General features: G+C 41.1%; 2 protein-coding genes across 2 annotated transcripts in view; one reads left to right on the forward strand and one right to left on the reverse strand.

Moving 5' to 3' along the window:
- Window positions 1-25,780, reverse strand: part of LOC311063456 (protein NLRC3-like) — a 621,663-nt gene that overhangs the window by 314,007 nt on the left and 281,876 nt on the right. The gene's annotated exons all lie outside the window — the stretch shown is intronic.
- On the forward strand, window positions 133-25,205 carry spint1b (serine peptidase inhibitor, Kunitz type 1 b). The gene is made up of 11 exons (XM_084082936.1): window positions 133-854; window positions 2,266-2,584; window positions 7,165-7,325; window positions 13,533-13,674; window positions 17,830-18,000; window positions 18,451-18,486; window positions 18,651-18,782; window positions 19,590-19,640; window positions 20,389-20,559; window positions 21,162-21,227; window positions 22,875-25,205. Exons 1-11 carry the CDS (start codon window positions 741-743, stop codon window positions 23,054-23,056), a joined length of 1,545 nt encoding a protein of 514 aa, XP_083939062.1. The 5' UTR covers window positions 133-740; the 3' UTR covers window positions 23,057-25,205.

A 25,780-nucleotide genomic window follows, 5' to 3' on the forward strand; every position in this document is an offset into this window, starting at 1 on the left:
AGAGAGAGAGAGAGAGAGAGAGAGAGAGAGAGAGAGAGAGAGAGAGAGAGAGAGAGAGAGAGAGAGAGAGAGAGAGAGAGAGAGAGAGAGAGAGAGAGACAGAGAGACAGAGAGACAGACAGACAGACAGACAGACAGACAGAGAGAGTAGAGCTACAGAGATAGAGAGCGAGAGAGAGACACGCCTGTCAGAGACAGACATGCGTCCATAAAAAACACCGTCGCTCCACCTTTTTGTCTATAGGAAGCAAACAAAACGCCATTTCTTTTCTCTAAGGAAACCCTTCGACTTATTTATTCATTGTCTTGTGTTTTTATTGGAATTCGGACAGTTATTATTACTGTTGATATTATTTATAATAAACGGAGTAAAAAGCGAGACGCACTTCTTGACAGGGATACTGCTGAACGCTGAGGACTTTTTAAACGCCAGGCATTTAGACGTTTTATTTTCTTATTATTGCCGTTGTTATTATTTTTTGTTGAATTCAGACGGTTATTAGGCTACTTTTTTATTATTATTATTATTATCACCGTCAACGCCATTAAAAAAACGCGACTACCTTGCCACTCTGGACGATTTTAATAATAATAATAATAATTATAATTATAATTATAATTATAATAATAGCTCAAATTCATATAGCGCTTTTCTAAGTACCCAAAGTCACTTTGCATCGGGACTTTAAGGAACCAATTTTAATGGGAGAGTTTTTTAACAGTGTTTATAAAGTTTACCAATGATGTCCTGTGTGCGCGCGGTGCTGTGGGCGTGCGCGCTGCTGTGCGCTCTGTGCGTCAGAGGACAGCGAGAGCAGCGGGGGTCCTGTTCTGGGTCTGATGGGGGCTTCAAGGTAGGGATGATGATGGGACCAGTGGTGGGGGAAAGTACTCAAATGTAATAGGCTCTATTCACAGCAGCCATATTATCACGAAATTCACAGGTGTTGCCAATGATACTAATGAAGGCTCTTTTCCATTCTGACCAAACAGAGTCAGGGTGTTGATATTGTGCATGTTGGCTCACTGGAAACACTCTGCTACACCAGTGGGTCTACAGTTGGGCCGTTGGGGTCCAGGGACCCTCATGGGCTTCCAAATATGGACCCTTGCGGGTGTGTAACTCTGAGAGTGTACAAATTCCATTTGTACACTCTCAGAGTTATGGGGGTCGTGGAAACCACTGTGCTACACTAAATGGAACAGAGCCTTCATTAGTATCATTGGTAACACCTGTGAAGGAAGTGATAATATGGCTGCTGTACATGGAGCCTATTTGCTTGAGTAAAAGTATCAATACAGCAATGTGGAAATGCTCTGTTACAAGTAAAAGTCCAGAATTCAACATGTTCTTGAGTGAAAGTACACAAGTATTGGCATCAAAATGTACTTAAAAGTACCAAAAGTAAAAGTGCTCATTATGCAGAATGTCCCATTACCCAATTTTCAAATGTATAAAAATCTTTTGAAAATAGTCGATCTACAAGCTCACAATGCGTCGCTTGATGTGCTATTTTCATCTGGCCGAAATGTATATAGGGCTGAAGGGGTTAATGTATGTCTTCTAATAATAATCAAAATCTACAAAGTAACTAGTAACTAAAGTTTTCAAATAATTGTAGTGGAGTAAAAGCACAATATTTGCCTCAGAGATGTAGTGGAGTATAAGTAAAAGTATTGGAAATTGGATACTTATTTACTTTACACCACTGGGGATGGGTCTGATAATCGTTATTTGGTACGCTCTGATTTCACTCAAATCGATTTGCTAAAAATAGCAGATCTACAAGCTCACAATGTGTTGCAACACGTTGTGAGCTTGTAAATCTGCTATTTGTTGGCGAACATTCCCCCCTAGAATTGGGATGCTGGGTGTTCAAGTGGTTAAAGGGATAGTTCACCCAAAAAAATGATGATGAATGTTTTTGTCTCATTCCTAAGCCAAAAATTACATGACCAGCGGACCGGTAGGCAGCGGTTCCGCTAGGAGACACAAAGGAGACTCTTTGTGTCTCCTACCGGAACCGCTGCCGGTCATCAAATTATTGGCTTAGGAATGCGACAAAAACTAAAAGATATCCATGAATTCAAGTCTCCATGGGGTGACTAATCAATTAAAAAAAAAACATTTTGGGGGGGGCTATCCCTTTAACAATAGTGGCATTTTAAAGGTTTAAGCATATTTTGTTCATCGCGATAATATCGTTAACAGCTATTATCGTTGCCACAATAACCGTGACATGTCATTTCCATACGGTCCCATAGGAGGCTCAGCAGAACTTCGTCCTGGACACCGAGGACGCGGTGAGGTCCGGAGCCTCGTACCTGAGCTCCCCGCCGGTCCGCTTGGTTCAGGAGTGTGTGAGCGCCTGCTGTCAGGACCCCCGCTGCAACCTGGCCCTGGTGGAGACCACCAACCACACGGCTGGCAAGACCACCACCAGCAGCCACACCTGTTTCCTGTTCGACTGCGTGCACCAGCAGAGATACGCCTGCCGCTTTGTCAACAAAGTGGGCTTCGTCAACTACATCCTGCAGTCGGTCTATGAGAAGTACCTGAAGGGACCGCCCGAGGGCCTGTCTGGTAAGGATGCATAGGATTTTTTTCTTCTCCCAATAGAATACAGTATCAGACTGTGGTTGTACTGGTCAACTCCCAGTACACCTGTATCAGACTGTGGTTGTACTGGTCAGCTCCCCCAGTACACCTGTATCAGACTGTGGCTGTACTGGTCAGCTCCCAGTACAACAGTATCAGACTGTGGTAATAATAATAATATTAATAATAACACATTTTATTTGTAATGCACTTTTCATTCACAAGGAATCTCAGAGTGCCACATGGTAAAACATCATCAATCATATAAAGCTTTTAAAAAAAAACAGATGTGACTAAACAACAATTCAACACGAAAATGCCCTCTGAAACAAAAATGTTTTCAGGCCTATTTTAAAAGAGTCCAGGGTCTGTGGTGCTCTCAGTTCAATAGGAAGGCTGTTCCACAGGCGCGGTGCTGCCGAGCAGAAGGCCCGGTCCCCCATAGTACGTAGATTTGTACCAATGGACATCGAGGAGGAATCTGCTCGCAGATCTGAGGGTGCGGGTGGAATTCTGTGGGGGCTTAATTAATTCATGTCCATTTATGCAGCTGTGGGTGATCAGCAGGACCTTTTGTAGTCGATCCTGGCTGAGACGGGGAACCAGAGCAGTGAAAATAGGACCGGTGTTATATGATCATGCTTATACGCACTCTCATTAGGACCCTGGCAGCGCTGTTTTGGATGTATTGCAGCTTCTGAATACTTTTGCCAGGAATCCCAAGGAAGAGTGCGTTGCAGTAGTCCAGTCTAGAGCAGTGGTTCTCAAACTTTGTCATGTCAAAGACCCCCAAATTGACCCTTATTAGCCCGCGGACCCCCATTTCAAAAGATATGCCAGGGACCCCCATAAGAGAAGATTTTTTACGGCTCTAGCAGTGATTCTCAACCATTTTAATTTCAAGGACCCTCAGTTTGACATGCATTAGGGCTACAGACCCCCATTTAATGGCATTTCTATCACTTGGACCGCAATTTATATTGTAAAATCTATGTCAATTGAACTCAGAGAGTGTACAAATGGAACCAAATGGACCCGTTAGGGTCCATTTGGTTCCATTTGTACACTCTCAGAGTTACAGACCCATAAGGGTCCATTTGGTGCCTAATCTATCATTTAGCTGGGGACCCCCTGGAACTCCCTCAAGGACCCCTGGGGGTCCCCGGACCCCACTTTGAGAACCAATGATATAGAGGAGACAAAGGCATGGACAAGCTTCTCTGCATCTGACAGGGTTAGAAGGGGGCGGAGTTTGGAGATGTTTTTGAGATGATAGAATGCAGTTCTGCACAGATGTTTTGTATGGTCATTTGAAAGTCAGGTGAGGGTCGAATTTAACACCCAAATTTGTGACTGGTTGTACTGGTCAGCTCCCCCAGTACAGTGGTATTAGACTGTGGTTGTACCGGCCAGCTCCCAGTACAACAGTATTAGACTGGTTATACTGGTTCCTGTACAAAATCTCTAACTGGTGTCCAGCCAGTACAATAACCAGACCATGTATTTACGATGTCACAGGTTCAAGACCGGGCTTGTTGTCATCCTATCACCATAGCAACCATTCTGTCCTCAATAATAATAAAAGTCAAAGTGTGGTCCATGGACCTCCATGGGTCCTTGAGGGGGTTCCCAGCTAAATTGTTCATTGTTAGGAACCAAACGGACCTTTACAGAATATGTGACTCTGAGAGAGTACACATGGAACCAAATGGACCCTAACGGTGCGTTTTAACAGCGGGCAATACTGGGCGATGCCGGGCGATATCGTCCAAAAAGATAAAGAAAATCCATCTTTCATCGCCCCCCCGCCCACTTCGCCCGATCGCCGGCTCTCATAGACTTTCATTATATTTTGGGCGATATTGCCCGGCATCGCCCGAGAATCGCCCGCTGTTAAAATGCACCGTTACAGGTGTGTAACTCTGAGAGCGTACAAACGGAATCAAAAAAAAAAGTTAAGCACTGTCATAAATAAGATGACGTCTTTGCAAAGCCACCTGTGTCCACCTTCACCCACAAGAGGCTCTATTCACAGCAGCCATATTATGAAGACATTCACAGGTGTTACCAATGATACTAAGGCTTCCTTCCATTCCGACATCTCACCACTCCGACTAGTGGCTTCCGCGTGCGGTTAAGGTTAGGGTTAGTCAACGTCGGAAAGGCGACATGTCGGAAAGGAGAAATGCACCTATTTGAACGACTCTATCAAACAAGATGTCGACAAGGGCAAATATTGCGGCATGGTCATGCTGGACCTCCAGAAGGCTTTTGACACCGTTAATCACCCAATTATGATCAATAAGCTCAAAGCAATAGGCTTTGATGACACGTCGGTGAACTGGATGAGATCCTACCTGGAAGGGAGGGAGCAAGTGGTGGAAGTAAACGGCACCCAGTCCCCTCCCCTCCCAGTGACTTGTGGTGTTCCTCAAGGAAGCATACTAGGACCACTACTGTTCCTGATATATGTGAATGATATGTCCTCAGCTTGCGACTGCAAACTGTTCCTGTTCGCAGACGACTCGGCTCTGCTGGTCTCGGACAGGGACAGGCTGCAGGTTGAGAAAACTCTCAGCACTGAACTCAACAAGATCTGCATCTGGCTCTCCGACAACAAACTCTCATTACACCTGGGTAAAACTGAATCCATCCTCTTTGGGTCCAACCCTAACCTTAGAAAGGCTGAGAGTTTCACGATCAAAGTGGGTGAAAATGTTATCACAAGAAAGGAGGAAATTACCTACCTGGGTTCCATCTTGGAGGCAAACCTCTCAGGTGACAAAAACGCTGAAAAGACGATCAAAAAGGTCCACAAAATAACACGGAGGATGTGGAGGCTTGTTCGTAAAGTCAGTAAGAATACTCTGAAGATTCTTGTAGGGGCCCTCATACAAGGTCATTATGATTATGCATGCACTTCATGGTATCACAACACCTCCAAGGCCCTAAAAACAAGGCTCCAAACATCCCAAAACAAACTTGTAAGGCTACTTCTTGGCCTCAATTACAAAGCCCATCTAACCCATGCCCATTTTGCTAGGCTTGGATGGCTTAGGGTTGAGGACAGAGTACAGCAACTTGCTATGGGCCTGGTCTTCAAGATACACCACAACATTGGGATCCCCCTGTATTTGTCAAAATACTTCCAAAATGTTAATCAAGTCCATGATCATAACACCAGAGGCAGCTCCACAAACCATGTTCAACCCAGATTTGGCACAACAAAGGGAATGAACTCTTTCTCATGCTATTCATCTAAAATGTGGAATGCCCTACCAAAAGGAGTAAAGGAGTGTAAAACCCTACTCACTTTCAAAAATGCCCTAAAGATACACCTTCAGGAGGCTGCAATTCAAAAATGGCCCCTGTCCAAGTCCTAACCTACCCCATGTCCTAACCTAACCTACCCCCCCCCCCTCTCTTTCTTTTTTGTACATATTTTTCACCCTTCATACTTCATACCAGTAACCTGTAAACTGATTGTATGACATTCTGTATAGTAGTGTGTATATCTGTCTGTCTCTTATATGTCAACATGATTTGTGTGCATGGGGATCTCATCTTAAACAAGCTACGTGCTTAACTGAGCTATCCAGTTTAGTAGACCTTGTATTGCGAATTTGTACTTCCATGTACTGTTATGTACTGCCATGTACTGTTCTCATGTCTTACTAAATAAAGTACATCAATCAATCAATCAATCAAACCCTGTCAAACAGAGTCAGGGTGCTAATATTGTGCATGTTGGCTCACTGGAAACACTCTGCTACACCAGTGGGTCTATAGTTGGGGTCCAGGGACCCTCATGGGCTTCCAAATATGGGCCCGTACGGGTGTGTAACTCTGAGAGTGTACAAATGGAACCAAATGGACCCGTAAGGGAAATTTGGTTCCATTTGTACACTCTCAGAGTTATGGGGGTCGTGGAAACCACTGTGCTACACTAAATGGAACCGAGCATTCATTAGTATCATTAGTAACACCTGTGAAGGAAGTGATAATATGGCTGCTGTGCATAGAGCCTAGTAGGAGGTGCTGAATGTGCTGTTCCACCTCCAGGGCGTCGCCAAATTTCCTGGAAAATTTCCAATGGTTTCCACAAGGAAGTTAAGCTCAGGAATTTCAGGAATTTAGGAAATGTCCCCAATTTATTTTTCTTTTGGGGTGGGGGTGGTGGGTTAATGTATGTATGGATGGATGGATGGATGGATGGTAAGTATGTCCATTTAACCACTTTCAACTTTCAAGAATCCTTGTTTTGGGCATGTAGGAAAAAATAGAAAAAGGACTGGAGAGAAAATACATCCACAAAAATCACATCGTGCAAACACGTCATCATGAGGTGACGTGTTGAGATCTTGCAGATCGGCTATTTTCTCTACTTTGGCCGATTAATGTTTTAGTAAATACATGAATGGAGTTGTTTGCATCTGCATATGACATGGCAAATAGAGCCTGCGCAAATGACACCTATGTTGACTCCCGTTCATCAGCAGGAAACACACAGCGTATACATTTCTAAAGGTGATTCGTCGATCATAAGGTGTTCTTCTTCTCTGCAGGTGACCAGATGCCCCCTAGGGCCAATGCAGGGCGCGACAGGGTGGTTCAGCCCGGCGGCCAGGTGATTCTGAACGGCATAGAGAGCCACGCCGTGGCCGATGGAAGCATCAGCAGCTACCACTGGAGCCTGCTGGAGGGAGACTCATCTGTGGTCATGGAGGTACCGCTAAACGCTGAGTTTTAACCCATCATTAACCCATTAAGACCTGGAACGCATCTGTGTCACTTTTTCACTTGAGCTAAAAAGCATTATTTTACACTTTGGCTATTCAAAAATAGCAGATCTACAAGCTCATAGCGCGGCACCGAGTGCCGCGCTACGAGCTTGTAGATCTGCTATTTTTGAGAAATCGTGAAAATGTGTGCAAATCTTTGAATATATATATTTTTTTTTAAAGCGAACATTTTTAACTCAAATCGTTGCTTCTGGGGTGTCCCTGGAACAAAATATTTTGAGATGGGGGTCCGCGGCCAAATTCATATCATTTTGGGGTCTTTGACATGAAAAAGTTTGAGAACCACTGATATAGAAACATAGGTTTTTCAGAAAACCGTTTAGGATTTAGAAGACATTTTGCAGAATCGGAACCTCAGGCCTCAATGGGACCTGAGGCCGATTCTACAAAGCCTTCTAAACTAGTAGTTAGTGTGGTTGCCCAACAGGGCAACCAGACTATAGTACTCTATACTCTTTATTTATTTATAGATAAACTTTTTTTCAGACGCATCTCCTCCCACAGTTTTTATCCCCCAATGTTGTGCCATATATCAAAATGACCGTCTAAATCGGGAATCGTGCGCGTGTATAGGGCTAAGAGATTGGTTGAATAGTTTAATTGATATTAATTTATTAGTGCCATTAAATGTCCCCATCCACTTTAATGGAAAAGTGAAAAAACTCAAATTCAAGTATTTGTTTCTCAGAAACCGTAAGAGCTAGAGTTATCAGATTTGGAGGGATAATTCATAATATTGTCCGAAATTATTGAAAAAAATATCACACCATTCGGCCTCATGGTGGCGCTATAACAGCCCCCTTTACGTTTTGGCCTGTAACTCTTGAACCGTAGGTCCGAAAATCTAAATTTCTTTTCACCTGGATTCCTTGGGTCACTACGCATCTCCCCATATAGGCCACGCCCATTTGCGTCAGGATAGATTTTTTGATATTGATTTATTTCTGCATTAAATTTCCCCATCCACTTTAATGGGAATTGCAAAAACTCCCATTCAAGTATTTTTTTCTCGGAAACCGTAAGGGCTACAGTTACAAGATTTGGAGGGGAGGTTAATAGTTTTTTGCGAAATTATTATGAAAATAATCACACCAGTCGGCCACATGGTGGCGCTATAACAGCCCACTTTACCTTTTGGCCTATAACTCTTGAACCGTAGGTCGTAAAATCAAAATTTCTTTTTCCCTGGATTCCTTGGGTCATTACGCATCTCCCCATATAGGCCACGCCCATTTGCGTCAGGATATATTTTCCGCCATTTTGAATTTTCTTCAAAACACACTTTTTGCTCCTTTTCCTACAATCTTTTTCCAAATCTCACACAAATCGGTACACACGATCTCTGAGCCCATGCGGTAAACATATCCAAACGGCATTTTCATAGACCTTACCGTTCGTCCGTAAATGGCTTCCAAAGTTAGCGGGAGTGGCCCGTTTTACCAAAAATGCCAGAAATCACGAACGAAACGTCCGGTCAATCCCAAATTCAAATCACATGTCGAGGGTGGTTTACTCAACAAATTCCCAAAAGCATTTCCACTTTGACCCATAGGGGGCGCCACAAATGCGCAAAATGTAACCGTTTGATGCAAAAACATTATTTTGGGGTGGATCGATCCTTTCAAAATGAAACGCAAGCGATCTCATGAGAGACGTGACAATGTAATTGGCGCAGCCTCCGACGTTATTCCTCCCGGCGGCCGCGACCCGCGACCGGCGTCGGCGCAACCACACTCTGCAATTTCCCCGGAATTGCGACGCGTCTAGTTCTCAAACGTTTTAGTGGCCAAGGACCCCCAAAATGATTTGGCATTTGGCTACGGAACAGCCCCATCTGAAAATGTTTTTTGCCAGGGACCCCAAGAGAAGATTTATGTTTTTGTTTTTTTTAAGTTTTAAAAACAAAAAAAAAAGTTATAAAAAAAGTTATAAAAATAGTAGATGTACAAGCTCGCAGCGCGGCACGAAGTGACGCGCTGTGAGCTTGTACATCTACTATTTTTGAACAGCCAACACTAAAATCTAAAATGACACAGATGCTCTCCCGGTTTCAATGGGATAAACACTTGAGTTTTTCACCAAAAATAGCTGATCTACAAGATCACAATGCTTCGTGCTGGATATCTTGTGAGCTTATATACTAGATCTGTTATTTTCGGTTTGCGGCACCTACGTGCAGCTAAGTCAAAAATCGGGCTTCATTATGGCCTTCTGAATTAGGCGTGTGAGTGTTTCAGTGTCTTTGATTTTTGATTCTTGGGGTCACGATTCGATTCAGTGTAGATTCTCAAATCAAAACGATTCTTATTTCAAAAGGTGATGGGCTTAGGCTAGCCACTCAGAAGAAAATGCTGTTTCTGAACCTGCGATTGCGATTCTTACACAAATTCATTCCCCACCACCGCTATTCTTAACCAGAATCAGTTTAAAAATAAGGTAGTGTGAGCAGTCCAACGATCCAATCTCCCAATCTGCTCACAGACTTTTCAAACATCGTCACCTTGCTAAACTAATGGCCTTAGTCATTTTTTGAGGAAAATTATATTTTTGCCTAAGTCAGCTCCTCATGACACTGGCTACCACTGGTAAAATCGCCTATCTCCTAATTGAAAAGGATCATGCTGTTCACTCCCCTTTTCGTATAATGGCCTAACTCCCTAGTGTGACTTATGCCAAAATAGGCTTTTTTTTGGGCCTAAGTCACATGGTTTTGTGACTTAAGCCAAATTATTTACTGATTTAGGCCATTTTGTAATTTTCATTTGCTTTTTTTTTTTTTGGCCTAAATCAGATTTAATCCTATTGAAACCTATTTAAATCTCTTATGTTACATAACTGACAGACAGTGTTATTTCTATTTAAATAGTCATAATTTGTTATAAACATTTTGGGTGAAATGATTAAGAAATATCATATAGTTTTGTTTAGGATCAGTTTTTTATTTTTCCTGAAAAACTTTAAAAAATGACTAGTTTAGCAAGGCGACGACATGTTTGATATTTATCTGGATCGTTACTTCACTACTGATGTCGGAGTGGGGCGGCCCGTGACAGAGAGAGAGACACGTCTACAAGGAGACTTGCTGCTCACGTGGTCAGACTTGAGCGCAGGTGGGGCAGCAGTTAGGGGTTAAGCGTCTTGCTCAGGGACAACATCGACACTTTGCCAGGGCCCGGGAATCGGACCTGGGACCTTCTGATTCCCAGGCGGCCTCTACCCATTCAGCTATGGCCGCCACCCCAAAACCACTGTCAGAAGTGGGATGGGTCTGTTAACCCCTTGAAACCCTATCATCCATGGGGGGAACATTAGACGAAAATAGTAAATCTACAAGCTCACAATGCGAGGAATCAGCTATTTTCGGCAAAGTGATTTGGTGTAAACAGAAAAAAGCAGTCCAAGTACAGTGACAACTCAGTTCCAGTTTATTAAGTCTAGGATAGGGGTCTTCAATGTTTTTCAGGCCAAGGACCCCTTAGCTGAGAGAGGGATGAAGCAGGGACACCTACTACATATTGTATAAAATTGTGATTAAACGTTTTTCACAGATTTCATAGATTGCTTCGTATAGACTTGTTTGACAGCACTATTGTGTCAATTCATTTTTTCTGTTTATTTCAGACATTTAACCACTTAAAGGGCAAGACCACTTTGGTAGAGGTTTGGGTTGTGTGGTTACCTTGCCAGGATGTAACTCCAAAGGTGGACAAGAAATAAAAAAATAATTGCTCCATTGAATAGAATTGACTTGCATTGAACGGTGAAACAGCTCTCACTCTTTTAGCGTGACGTGAACGAACACAAACAAAGCTGATTCAGATAATATAGAACATCCCCAAACCCAGTACTGTTTGTTTTTATTTATAAAAATGTCAACTCAAAATAGCGAAATCAACAGGAAGTTAACATGTTATTAAAAAAACAAACAGTACTGGGTTTGGTGATGTTCTATATTGTCTGAATCAACTTAGTTCGTTTTCGTTTACATGCTAAAAGAGTGACTTTGAGAGCTGTTTTACCGTATAATGTAAGTCAATGAGGAGCATATTTAGAATCATCTATTTCTAATCAATGGAGCAATTATTTTTGATTTCTTGCCACCTTTGGAGTTACATCATGGCAAGGTGCCCTTTAAACCCTCAATACTTGGTAAACTTGACGTGGCTCTGTACTTGGTTTGCTATTTTTCCCCCTCTAGTCTACACCAAACCGATCTACAAGCTCTAACACGAGGTGTTGTGAGCGTGTAGATCTGCTATTTTTGATCTGAGTATTTCCAATTTGCAGTACTTTTATTTCTACTCCACTACCTCTCAGAGGCAAATATTGTACTTTTACTCCACTACAATTATTTGAAAAAATGCGACGCATTGTGAGCTTGTAGATCCGCTATTTTCCAAAAGATTTTTATGCATGTTATACATTTGAAAAGTTGTGAAATGGGACATTCGGCATGTTGAGTACTTTCTACTTTTGGTACTTTAAGTATATTTTACTCAAGTACATTTCTACAGTGCAATATTGATACTTTTACTTAAGTAAAGAAATTGAGTACTTTTTCCACCACTGCTGGTTAGAGCCTCTATGATGCTGTTCTCGGGACACATCAAGCCGACACATACAATTGTACATCAGCTGTCTTAAAAGTGCATCACACGTTGGCACACCAGTGGACACAAACAATTGACTGGCACTATGCCATCTGGGAATGTGGAGCAACAACCTCATAGCATCATTATAAGCCACTCTGAGCCTCTGCATACTCCTCAATCCTGTACGAATACCAGAGATGAGCCGCATACAGAGGTGTGACATAGGCTCTGAACAGTGAACACTAAACATCAACAGAAGTCAGAACACATCTGTATAAAACCAGCTGGTTGCAATGAACACAAATGTCATATTTACATTATTATGAACGCACTCTTTTTACCACTTTCAACCTGGACTCCCTATTTTGGGCATTTAGGGTAAAAAAAAAATGTAATTTTTAAAAATGTGTTAGAAACAATACAAGCTTCCAGATTGGCTATTTATAAGTGTTTATATTGAATAGAAATGCCATTTGTATTTTATATTCCTTATTCAATTTCCAAAAACAATGAAACCATTAATCACTATTATTTGTATAACAATTAATTGTCAACAACAAATTCATGATGGTGACAGCCCTACTCAGTATTGTGAAATAAAGGCAGTGAAAACAGCTTTTAGAAACCTTTGTATTTTCATATTTCTCCCTATTTAAACTTTTATGTTATTTTTTAACTTAATGCCCTTCTTCATCAGACATAATATCAAACATAACATATCGTTGCTGTCGGGGCAGAAACCTTTTTTTTTCGTAAATTAACGCCCTTCTTGATCACACTACAGTGTCACACAAAAGCATCAGAAGTAACAGATCCACAAGCTCGAGTTTTGAGCTAGTAGATCAGCTATTTTTTGCTATTTTTGAATTAGAATCCTGAAGAATCTTGGTTACATGAGGTTTCCACCCGACAGACGAAATAATAATCTCTGCTGTCTGGCAGAAACCAGCTATGTCCAAAATATAAACTTTTTAGGAAAACATCTACAAATGTGAAATGTCTTCTAAATCGTAACAGTTTTCTGAAAACCGTATGTTGCTATAATATCAGTGGTTCTCAAACATTTCACCTCAAGGACCACCCAAAATGATATGTATTTGGTCGCGGACCCGCATCTCAAAACATTTTGTTCCAGGGACCCCCCCAGAAGCAAAGATTTGAGTTACAAATGCTTTAAAAAATATATTTTCAAAGATTTGCACAAATTTCATGATTTTTCAAAAATAGCCAAAGTATAAAATAATGGCTCTAGCTACAATCTAAAATGACACTGATGGGTTCCCGGATTGAGTCGGACTTTTCCGTCCGACTTCGTCATTCAAATCTCTGATGGAAAATACAACTATCTTCAAAGTTGGAATTAAGTGGTTTGACCGACAGTTTGAGGATCCAATGGAGTTAGGAGGTTTAGTCAGAAGCGCGTTTTAATAATTTGCATTGGTTTGATCTTTGTAAAACCCACATACAAACGTAAAGGGTGTTCAATAACCACTGATTTATACAAAAAAAAAAAACGTAAAATTGTTTCTTTTTCTTCAGAAAACGGAGCTGTCGGACCAGCTTGGTCTGTCCAACCTGCACCCTGGACGCTACGTCTTCCAGCTGCAGGTCACTGACTCCAACCAGCTGTCTGCCACCGCCAAGGTCACCGTCCTCGTCCTCAGCCCTGAGCAGTCCCACTGTGAGTACTCATGGGAAATGTAGTCTTTAACATGGGTCCTCCTGAGCAGCGGTATTGTAGTCAACTGAAACTAAATGAAATAACGAAAACTTTAATTTGAAAAAAAAGATTCTAGCTGGAATAAAAAATTTAATTGAGCTTTACAAAAAAGATATATAACTAATAATAAATAACGCCTAAGTCAACAAAACTCATTTTGCCTAAGTCATGTTTATCTGCCTTTATTTATATCTGCCTCACTCGACTCTCCTAACACTGCTGATTCATCCTGCCTAATGCCTATGTCCTCATCCATCAGAATGCTTGTTACATTCAAAATAATGTCTGCCTAAGTCAAACATGTAGCCTCATAGCTTAATTGCCTAAGTCGGTTTTGGAATGTAACAAGCATTCTGATTGGCTTAGGACATAGGCAGTAAGGCACAATGATGCAGCAGTGTTAGGAGAGTAGAGTTTGGCAAACAATGTCAATTTGACCAAAACGTGACTTAGAAAACTTTAATCATGGGGGCACGGTGGCGCAGTCGGTAGCGCTCACTGTAAAGTCAAAGACCTTCAAGAATTTTGAAAAATGGCACACATACAGGCTTGTAGGTGTCGATCTACAGGCTCACAAAGCTTTGTGAGCCTGTAGATCTGCTATTTTTAGCTTCTTCTTTTTTGGAGAGCTAGCAACATGCTGGCATGAAAACCTGACCTGAAAAGTTGTTTATTAGTCTAATCTTTCCCGTAACCCAAACATTACACGTAGAGGAGACCTCACGCCAAGTTGTAGCTTCAATCAGACATTACTTGTAGCTTGTAGATCGGCTATCTTCGTTGCACGATGCCAGCAACTAAGTGTAAATGCCCGCTTACTGCTGGCATGGCTAGAACCGGGACTAGGCGGTTAAATGGTAAATATGGCACCTTTATCCAAAGTGCTTATGCGCAACACACACACACACACACACACAAACACACACACACACACACACACACACACACACACACACACACACACACACACACACACACACACACACACACACACACACACACACACACACACACACACTATGCATGGCACCAACCTGCTCGTCAGGAGCAGTTAGCGGTTCAAGTGCCTTGCTCGAGGACACTTCCACACTAACCCAGGGGGAGCCGGGGATCGAACCGAAAACCTTCCGATTCCCAAGAGGGGGCACTCTACCTCCAGAGCCACTGGTCGCCCCTTAAATATAGTTAAATGAAGTGAGGTTGCTATGGGAAAGGCGGTTCTGAATGCTTTTTTTTAAAGAGTGACATCCACATACGAAAAGCACCACAAAGTTATTATTACATAGGGTTAGGGTGACGGTTAGATTACATAATACAGACTAATGCATCAGGAACGCAGTCGCATGGCTTAAGTATGCCATTCAAGTGAGTTCATTGCAAAAGCTACACATCTTAATAACTGCCTTTCAGTCACACACGCATGGAATGGAAATACTTTATTAATTCCCAGGGGTGAATTGAAACTGAACCCACACACACACACACACACAAACACACACACACACACACACACACACACACACACACACACACACACACACACACACACACACACACACACACACACACACACACACACACACACACACACACACACAAACACCGGCAGTTTCGTTGTGACCACACCCCATCGGTGGCCACACCCTCTGATCCACTGTAACTCAGTCAGACAGGTTGGACATGATCCTGAATCACCCCTCTCTCGCACGCACGCACGCACGCACGCACGCACGCACTTTAGCAAGGAGAGCATACAAGGACACAAATATTAAAGGTACGGTTACACATTCACAGAATCATGGCATATGTCTTCATGATACGTATTAGTAACAGTGTTTCCAATCGGCCAGAGACGGCACAATACTTTGCCTCCTTTCTGGGGCATCCCAAGTTGTTGAAACCCTCTGACAACCAGTCTGTGGGTGTGTCATAGGCTGGCAAATGTAAAAACAAATAGTCTGCACCTATAGCCCAGCTGTGAGATGGCATGTAGGAGTGGTTCGTATTTAATGGCCTTCGTCATAAAGGTTTCCTCTAGGCTAGAGTTAAAGGTGCAGGCTCTCTTATCTCTAATATACAGACACTTCTCTGAAGGGGAATTCCCCCTTGGCTGCGGGCAGTGGTGGAAAGTAATTAAGTACATTCACTTAAATACTGTACTTAAGTACAATTTTGAGGTATTTGTACTTTACTTGAGTATTTCCAATTTCCAATACTTTTACTTCTACTCCACTACATCTCAGAGGCAAATATTGTACTTTTACTCCACTACAATTACTTGAAATGTTTTGTTACTAGTTACTTTGTTGATTTTGATTATTATTGCAAAACATACATTAACCACTTCAGCCCTATATACATTTCGTCCATTTGAAAATAGCCGATCTACAAGGCACAAGCTAAAAAGTACAAAGGTATTGGTATCAAAATGTACGTAAAGTACCAAAAGTAGAAAGTACTCATTATGCAGAATGTTTTCAAATGTATAAAAATTGTTCACAATGCGACGTATTGTGAGCTTGTAGATCTGCTATTTTCAAATGGCCGAAATGTATCTATACAGGGCTGAAGTGGTTAACGTATGTATGGTAATAATAATCAAAATCTACAAAGTAACTAGTAACTAAAGTTTTCAAATAATTGTAGTGGAATAAAGGTATAATATTTGCCACTGAGATGTAGTGGAGTAGAAGTAAACGTATTTAAAATTGGAAATACTCAAGTAAAGTACAAATACCTCAAAAGGTTTCTTAAGTACAGTACTTAAAGTAAATGTACTTAGTTACTTTCCACCAGTTTTATGTTTTTTGCTACTAGTTCCGCTATTCTATCATGATGACATGCTGCTATATCATACATGGGCAACTGGCGGCCTGAGGGCCACATGAGGCCCCGTCCTTCACTTAATGCGGGCGCAGGTTAATATTCGGAATACTGATATATTATTGATTTCAGCTGTCAACATGACCCGCTTTAATCACTTCAGTCTATATTAGTAGCTCAATGACTAGTATTACAATTCTATTGTCTTTTTTATGTCCAATGTATTTGTATTTAAGTTCAAAAAGTTCATATAAGTACAACTAAATGCATTTGAAATTAAATAAAAAAATTACTTTTCAGGATTCCAATTTAAAAATAGCAAAAAAAAATCTGGATTTAAATTAAAAAATCGCCGATCTACAAGATCAAAACGCATCGGGCTGGGACGCGCTTTGAGCTTGTAGATCTGTTTATTTTTGCTATAGAATGAAAATACAGCGATAAATGTGTCCCTCTGGAGTGAGTGTGGAAATATAGTGGCCGTCTCCTCTCCTCCTCGCGTCTGGTGGGAAGGACTTGTAGTCTGAATTGATTTAAAGTTCTCAGTCGACAGTCATTGGGATTCAATAGCAGCAAGCATGTGTTCTATGGAAGCATGTCACGCACCGAAGATTGCAGATCTACAAGCTCACAGCTGAAAGGGAGGATGTTCTCATTGAATGCACTTTTCTTAACCCATTAAGACCGGGAAAGCATCTGTGTGTCATTTTTAGATTTCTTTGGCTATTCGTGAAAATGTGTGCAAATCTTTGAATATATATATATATTTTAAAGAGAACATTTTTAACTCAAATCTTTGCATCTGGGGATTCTACGAATGTCTTCTAAATCCTAGCAGTTTAAAAGAAAAATAACATATGTTGCTATAATATCAGTGGTGCTCAATATACCTTTTCATATCAAGGACCCCCAAAATTATATGCATATTTGGCCACAGACCCCCATCTGAAATTATTTTGTTCCAGGGACCCCCAGAAGCAAAGATTTGAGTTAAAAATGTATATATATTCAAAGATTCGCACACATTTTCATCAACCAGTAGGTCTATTAACTGGTCTATTTAAGATTTCAATAAGTCCTGGATTGCAGCTTTAGACCATATGACCTCTTGACCCTCTCACACACAAACACTGAGGATTTATTCAAACTGAGAAGAAACACTAAAGACCTTTTGACCTCTCGTCTGTCTGTCTCTTTGTGTGTGTCTCTCTCCCTCTGTCTGTCTGTCTGTCTGTCTGTCTGTCTGTCTGTCTGTCTGTCTGTCTGTCTCTCTCTCTCCCCCTCCCCCCACAGTGCATTGTGAAGCAGCGGCGCAGGTGGGCCCGTGTCGTGCAGCGTTCGTGCGGTGGCATTACAGCGTGACCTCGGAGCGCTGTGAGCAGTTCACCTACGGAGGCTGTAAAGGAAACCTCAACAACTACCTGACAGAGACGGACTGCTCCACTGCATGCCATGGACTGCCAGGTATAACACCTAGGGACAACACTCACCGAAAATAACTGATATACTAGCTCAGTGGTTTTCAATCCAAGGACCCCTAAATATACATTTGGCCGCGGACCCCCATCTGAAAATGTTTTGAGTTAAAAATGTTCTCTTCAAAAAATATATATATTCAAAGATATGCACACATTATCACGATTTTTCAAAAATAGCAGATCTACAAGCTCATATTGTTGAATAGCCAAAGCTAAGTGGTTCAAATGATTCTGTTGGTTACTTTTGACATAGCAATGGTCTTATTATTAGTTTTTATTTTTTTTCATATTAGACGGAAAACAAAGGTCTTAAAATTCATTACATTGTCACTTTATAAATGTGCAGATACCCTGTATACACTTATACTGTATGTTGGTTTGTTTACTGTGAGTGTATAATGAATGTGTGTTAATAAAGTGTGTGTTTTTCTCACAGCTCCATCCGGGACACGCAGCATTCTACCAAACACAGGTAACCTCTACGTGATGATGATGTCACTTCCTTTGTATCTATCTAATCTATAGAAAATGGCAGTCATAAAATCACTGTCCTAAAAATGTTGATATCCTCCGATTCCTCGCAAGTATAATGATACAAAGCTGTGTGTGTGTGTGTGTGTGTGTGTGTGTGTGTAGGGGAGTTGTGCGGAGCAGCGTGCCAGCCAGGTCAGTTTGTGTGTGGGAGTGGCTGCTGTCTGCAGAGAGGTCTGGAGTGTGATGGCGTCACACAGTGTACCGACGCTTCAGATGAAAACAACTGTGACAAACGTAAGACACACACACACTTATGCCTAAATCCAGTGGTTCTCATACTTTTTCATGTGAGGGACCCCCAGAATGATACATATTTGGCTGCGGACCCCCCCATCTCATATTTTGTGACAGTGACCCCCCAGAAGCAAAGATATGAGTTAAACATGTTTGCTTTAATATATATATATATATATATATATATATATATATATTCAAAGATTTGTAAAAATGTTCAAGGTTTAAAAAACATTGCAGATCTACATTCTACAAGCTCATAGCGCGGCACTCGGTGACACAGTGTCACCGAGTGCCCTGACCGAGTGTCCGGACCCCACTTTCTTTAAAGAAATGTTTATAGTAAAACATGCCTAAAAGCGTTTGAAGTGGGTTTGCCAGTTTAGTTTAGGTTCTTATTAGTTTTAGTGTCAGGGGCGTGATTAAAAGAACCTCAGAAGAATAGCCAAAATAGCAGATCTATAAGCTCGTTGATTGGCTATTTTCACTATTTTTAAAGTTTTTTTACAATGGGTTATGGGGCTTAAAACAGGCACAGCTAAATGATACGAATGAAATACTGAGAAAGACTACAACTAAGAACGACCTTCTCTGTGATTTTAGTTTAGTAAACACACAATACACTTTTCGCTTAGTTTCTTTCTGTAGAGCTACGTTTTGCGCAAATGTTTTGTCACACACACACACACACACACACACACACACACACACACACACACACACACACACACACACACACACACACACACACACACACACACACACACACACAGAGTAACTGATGTATACTATTTGTGTTGATTTCAGTCAATAAGACATTCAGTCGTCTCCTGGACATCGATGTCAATCAGAAGAGAGGTGAGTTTATTCTCTGTCTGTCTGTCTGTCTGTCTGTCTGTCTGTCTGTCTGTCTGTCTGTCTTGAACCCCAGCATCCATATTCTGGGGGGGAACATTAGCCAAAAATAGCTGATCTACAAGCTCGCGTTGTAGCTTGTAGCTATTTTTGACGGAAGAGATTTGGTGTAGGGGGAAAAAAGCGGTCCAAGTACAGAGCCAACTCAGGTCCAGTTTACAAAGTCTGGAGGGTTTATACAGTATTTCACTTTAAAACACTTCTGAGCGCTGTCGCCTCACAGCTAGAAGGTCCTGGGTTCGATTCCCGCAGGGGGACACTGTGGGCGCTGGGGGCGTGTTCTCTCCTCCGCGTCATCAGTGCCCATACCCTAGGTTGGGTTGGCGAAAGGGCCTTTCTGTGTGGAGTTTGCATGTTCTCCCCATGTTCCCTAGGGTGTAAAAAATGGGGTTACAAAATCGTGGGATAAAAAAAAATACACTTCTGAGGTCAGTAACTTCATACTCAAATTGAACCGTGTTAGACTCATTGAAAATCCCTGTTTCTGGTGACTGATATCTTGTATCTTGTAATGAATGTTGGACTCATTGAAAACAGGCTGTGAATCTTCTGCTATCTCACGATTCGATTCCGATTCTCGACGTCACGATTTGGTAAAAAAAAAAATGTTTTCGATTCAAAGCGATTTTCAAAAATCAATTCTCATTTAAATATGAATGGTGCATGTGTGTCTGTTTTTTTTTTTTTGTAGCTCGCTGTACGGAGCCTCCTAGGACAGGGGCGTGTCGAGCTAGCCACACCCGCTGGTACTATGACCCTCTGGACCAGCAGTGTCACCGCTTCACCTACGGAGGCTGTGACGGAAATGACAACAACTTTGACGAAGAGGACACCTGCACGAGCACCTGCCGCGGGGTCACAGGTCACTATATAACCGTGTGTGTGTGTGTGTGTGTGTGTGTGTGTGTGTCATGACCGGCCACTGCCGGTCATCAAATTATTGGCTTAGGAATGCGACAAAAACAAAAAAATATAGGGTGTCTAAATCTATATATTTTTTAAGCGAACATTTTTAACTCACATCTTTGCTTCTGGGGATTCTACAAATGTCTTCTAAATCCTAACAGTTTTTTGAAAAATGTGTGTTTCTATATCAGTGGTTCTCGAACTTTTTCATGTCAAGGACCCCCAAAATGATATGTATTTGGCCCTATCTCAAAATGTTTAGTTCCAGGGACCCCCATGAAAAGATTTGAGTTACAAATGATCCCTTCAAAAATATATTCAAATATTTGCACAAATTATCCAAGATTTTTCAAAAATAGCAGATCTACAAGCTCATAGCACGGCACTCGGTGCCACGCTATGAGCTTGTGTATCTGCTATTTTTGAATAGCCAAAGAAATCTTAAAATGACACCGATGCTTGAATGGATTAATGTCTCACATAACAATCATGTGTTCATATGAATGATGAGTCATGTGTTCATATGAAATGATGAGTCATGTATGTTATGTCTTACAGAACGTCATGTGTTCGCCAGAGGAATGTTTGAACGCTTTGAGGAAGAAGAAGACGAGACTGAATCAGGTAAGAATCACCAGACTAAAGTATAATATTTACCGCTTGAAATGTCAAAAAGTATTGATAAATGGACATACGCTAACCTTATTTTTGTATAATTGGTCCTCATTAATGCTCATTATAAGATGACACCATGTCTGTCTACTCACTCTGTGTCTCAGAGGAGGGCTGTGGACAGTTCAGAGTCCCGTCTACCAGTGACATCATCGACGGGGAATCCAAGCTAATAGAAACTGCAGGCTTTCTATTCCTGGAAAGTTGGCATGCTATAATGGAAGCCATTGTTCTCGCGTTAATATAAATCCAAATATTTTTTTTTGTTTTAAAACACAAAAAATCCTGCCTAACGATGATGTCACTAGGTAGGCAGGTTTTTTTTAAAGACATTTTTGAGTGCTTTTTCTACCTTTACTGCTAGGATAGTAGACTGACAGGACATGGGGAGAGAGATGGGGGGGGGGGGTGACACACAGCAAAGGTCGTTGGGATCAGGAGTCGAACCCGCGTCAGGCTGGATTACCAGCATATCTCTGCTGTCTGGCAGAGATATCCAAAATGTTCTCTCCAAATGTTCTGTCTCCAAAAGTGGAGTTAGGAGGTTTTGTTCATCATTGATTATCACTGCCTTTGGTCCCATAAACGACTCAGGTTGTTCTTCATACTGGTAGATTTATTGCACTCTTACTGGCAAACAATCCAACAACGTAAAACTGTACAAAACAAAGCATAAACAATACACACACATAAATAATGGAACATTAAAGTATAAACAACATGAATGTAACGAAAACATGACTGAATCACAAACACACCTCGCTGACTGCACATAAACCAAAGGGAATGAGAGTGCATCCACGGACGACAACAGCAACGCACAACTGGAACAAAATACATGAAATCAACATAAAGACACACGATAGGAACGTAAATGTACACATTTTTAAAGCAAAGACAAGTACCTTATTCCGTCCCGCACACGCTCAAACAACAATACGCTCCTTAGTGAGCGGAAGTGTATCAGTGTAACACGCTTGTGGATCGGCATGAAACTACACCTTATAAAGCGTTCCGGCTTGATCAAGACAATTAGATCTTCCGGTGCAACAAATACCTGGTAAACCCAAGTTTAGGACAAATAAATGATATTGCGTATAGAAATGAAAAATGTAACAAATTACAAACCATTATGGCAGTTACATTGATAAAAACAGCTGAATGGACTTCCAAGCTCACAGTGAGGTTGGAGGTCAAAAGGGGGTGGAGCCTGGAGTCAAAACCAGCTAACTCCGGTGGACTTTGCTGGTTTAGCAGAAAGTTTGAGGATCCGATGGAGTTAGCTGCTTTTGTCAGTGCTATTGAACACCCTTTACGTATGTGTGTTGGGTTGAAAATGTGTCTTTTAAGTTTAACTTTAACTTTTCCCATACTACATTTTTTCATGATAGACAACTTTTTGTTTCTTCGTCCATTAACTCCATATACTTCGTCATACAAGAGTATCGCACAAAAGTAGTGAAAAAAAAAGCTCGAGCTTGTAGATAGGCTATTTTCACTATTTTAATTGTTAAAAAAATAAAATGACAAAAAGGAAAGTTTTTTGGACATAAGCAGGTTCTCATCCGACACTCAACGATTATTCCCCCTCCCCCCCAGGCTCCATAGCCGTGGCGGTGGTGCTGGCGGTATCCATCTTTGCGGTGTTGGCCATACTGTCGTACTGCTTCATCAAGGCCAGGCGAGACCGCTCCCGGCACCAGCCTGTGGCCACCAGCATCCCCCACGCCCCCTTCAGCGATGACAGCAGCGTTTACACCAGCACCACCAAACCTGTTTAACGCACACATCAACACCTGAGGCACAATTCTACAAATGCCTTCCAAATCAGCAGTTCTCAAACTTTTTTGTGCCAAGGAGGATCCCCGGAATGATATGTAATTTGGCCGGGGACCCCCCCATTTGAAAATGTTTTGTGCCAGGGACCCCCCAGAAGAGAGGATTTCCGTTAAAAAAGAAAACACAACAGATTTTTTTTTAAATGTTCAAAAATAGCAGATGTGCAAGCTAGTGCATCTTGCTATTTTTGAATAACCAACGTTAAATCTAGAATGACACAGATCTCAGCTTTCACATTTTTAATGGGCACACACACACACACACACACACACACACACACACACACACACACACACACGCGCAGCTATTTTCACTGAATTTTCGCCCCAGAATATGGATGCTAGCATTTAAGCAGTTTGCTGCCGTGAAACTCTAGGCTAACTTTGTAGTTTGTTTTCCAGTTAAGGTAAAAAACATGGCCGGTTAGCAAGCCGGCCATAGCACATTTGGGTGCTGGGGAGACTACAATTTCTCTTTTGGGTCTCGCGCTAAAACGGGAACCTCTGCAGTAAAGTCAGCAGTGTTGTCCATGCACATTGAAAAACCTAGTCTAACACACCCATCATTAAGTTGATTAGCTGCAGCTGTGTTGCTTACAGTATATCACCGCCGTACTATATAAGGTCAGCCTTAGGCAATGATCACACCGGCGGAACCACCTTGGCAAACAGGGACGGTTTCCATGCAACGTTTTTTTTTTTCCTCCGTTATTTGCTGCCATGTATCGTTGCTGTCGGGCAAAAGTAGCATAAATAGCAGATCTACAAGCTCACAACGCGTCGCATTGTGACACATTGTGAGCTTGTAGATCTGCTATTTTCACCCCCCCCCCAAAAAAAAGTTTCTACCTGACAGCGAGGCTATGATAATGAGACCCTCTTGGTTAAAAGCACTGTGACGCGCAAGCAAGACCCCTCGCCTTTTGCTGACAAGTTGAGAATATTTGAGCTTTTAACCCATTAAAACCGGGAACGCATCTGTGTAACCACTTAAACCATTATTTTATACTTTGGCTTTTCAAAAATGGCAGATCTACAAGCTCATAGTGTGGCACCGAGTGACGCGCTATGACCTTGTAGATCTGCTATTTTTTTTTAATCGTGAAGATTTGTGCAAATCTATGAATATATATATTTTTAAAGGGAATATTTTCAACTCAAATCTTTGCCTCGGGGGTCCCTGGAACAACATATTTTGAGATGGGGGTCCACGGCCAAATACAATTTTGGGGGTCCTAAAAAAAACGTTTGAGAACCACTGATCATAGCAACGTAAGCTTTTTTTCAAAAAACTGTTAGGATTTAGAAGACATTTGTAGAAGCAAAGATTTGAGTTACAAATGTTTGCTTTAAAATATATATACGATCAAAGATTTGCACAAACTTTCACGATCTTTCTAAAATAGCAGATCTACAAGCTCATAGGGCTGCACTCGGGTACTCGGGTGCCACGCTATGAGCTTGTGTCGTATCTGTATGTATATCTGCTATTTTTGAATAGCCAAAGAAATCTAAAAATGACACAGATGCATTCCCGGTCTAAATGGGTTAAAGTAATGTAATTGTTATTTTCGTGCAGTGTGCACAGTATTTTAACACTATTAGTTGTTCTCGAGGTGAAATTTAAAACCTCTAATGTTTGAATTTCATTAAATTGTGACAGAAAGCAGGTCACTCACTTATTTTAGAAGTTGAATTGCACAGGAGTTTTAATAAACATAAATTGGTATGTTTTTGTTGTGTGTGTGCGACTGTGCGTACATGTGGCATTCTCAGGGGAAAACTCTTTCTACTTTTGCTTTTTAATAGTTTTAATTAATGTCATTAATGTCTTTTAATGTATGTTGTGTTCATACGAGGGTTACAGTTGTATTTGAATTCCGTTTTATTCAAACTTCAATCAAGGAAAAGTAAATGTAAATACTAAATGATTGAGTTATGTGGTCATTATGTTTGGACTTGTGTGTTTGTTCTGCATTTATTGTAAATATGAAGGTGGAGCTAAAAATGTTTAATTCAGAAAAGCTTATCCAGATTGGAATGTCATTTTTATTAAATGTAGGTTTTCAATAAAGCAGTTGAGGAAAGATGATTTATTTTGTTATGTTCTTTTTAAATGTGTACATTATAGAAACTTTTAGTTTTTGAGATTCCACAGCAAAATAAAATCTTAAGTTTAGATTCTAGATCAGTGACTGCAATCAACCAATGGGAGTACAAGGATCAGATCCTATCAGTGACATTTGCAATCAACCGATCCTAGGAGCAGAGGAAGCTATACATTTTTTTTATTAAATAAATATATAAAAATTTTGCAGATCTTTTACATTTTATACATTTCAATTACATTCTAATTATTCACGATGCGTTGTGAGCTTGTAGATCTGCTATTTTCAAACATTTTAGTACTTTTACTTTTGATACTTTAAGTACATCTTGATACCAATACTTTTGTACTTTTACTCAAGTAAATTTTGAATTCCGGAATTTTACTTGTAAAAGAGATTGCATTATTGATACTTCTACTTAAGCAAAACATTTGAGTACTTTTTCCACCACTGCAATCAACTTAGCATTAGGGCTGTCATGATCTCAAATTTAAGTTGGCAATTAATTCACTCAAATAATTGCGTTAACAATTGAATTGTGTTTTTGGCCATTGAACAT

This window comes from Gymnoscopelus microlampas, assembly GCF_963454915.1.
Source record: "Gymnoscopelus microlampas genome assembly, chromosome: 16".
NCBI lineage: Eukaryota > Metazoa > Chordata > Actinopteri > Myctophiformes > Myctophidae > Gymnoscopelus > Gymnoscopelus microlampas.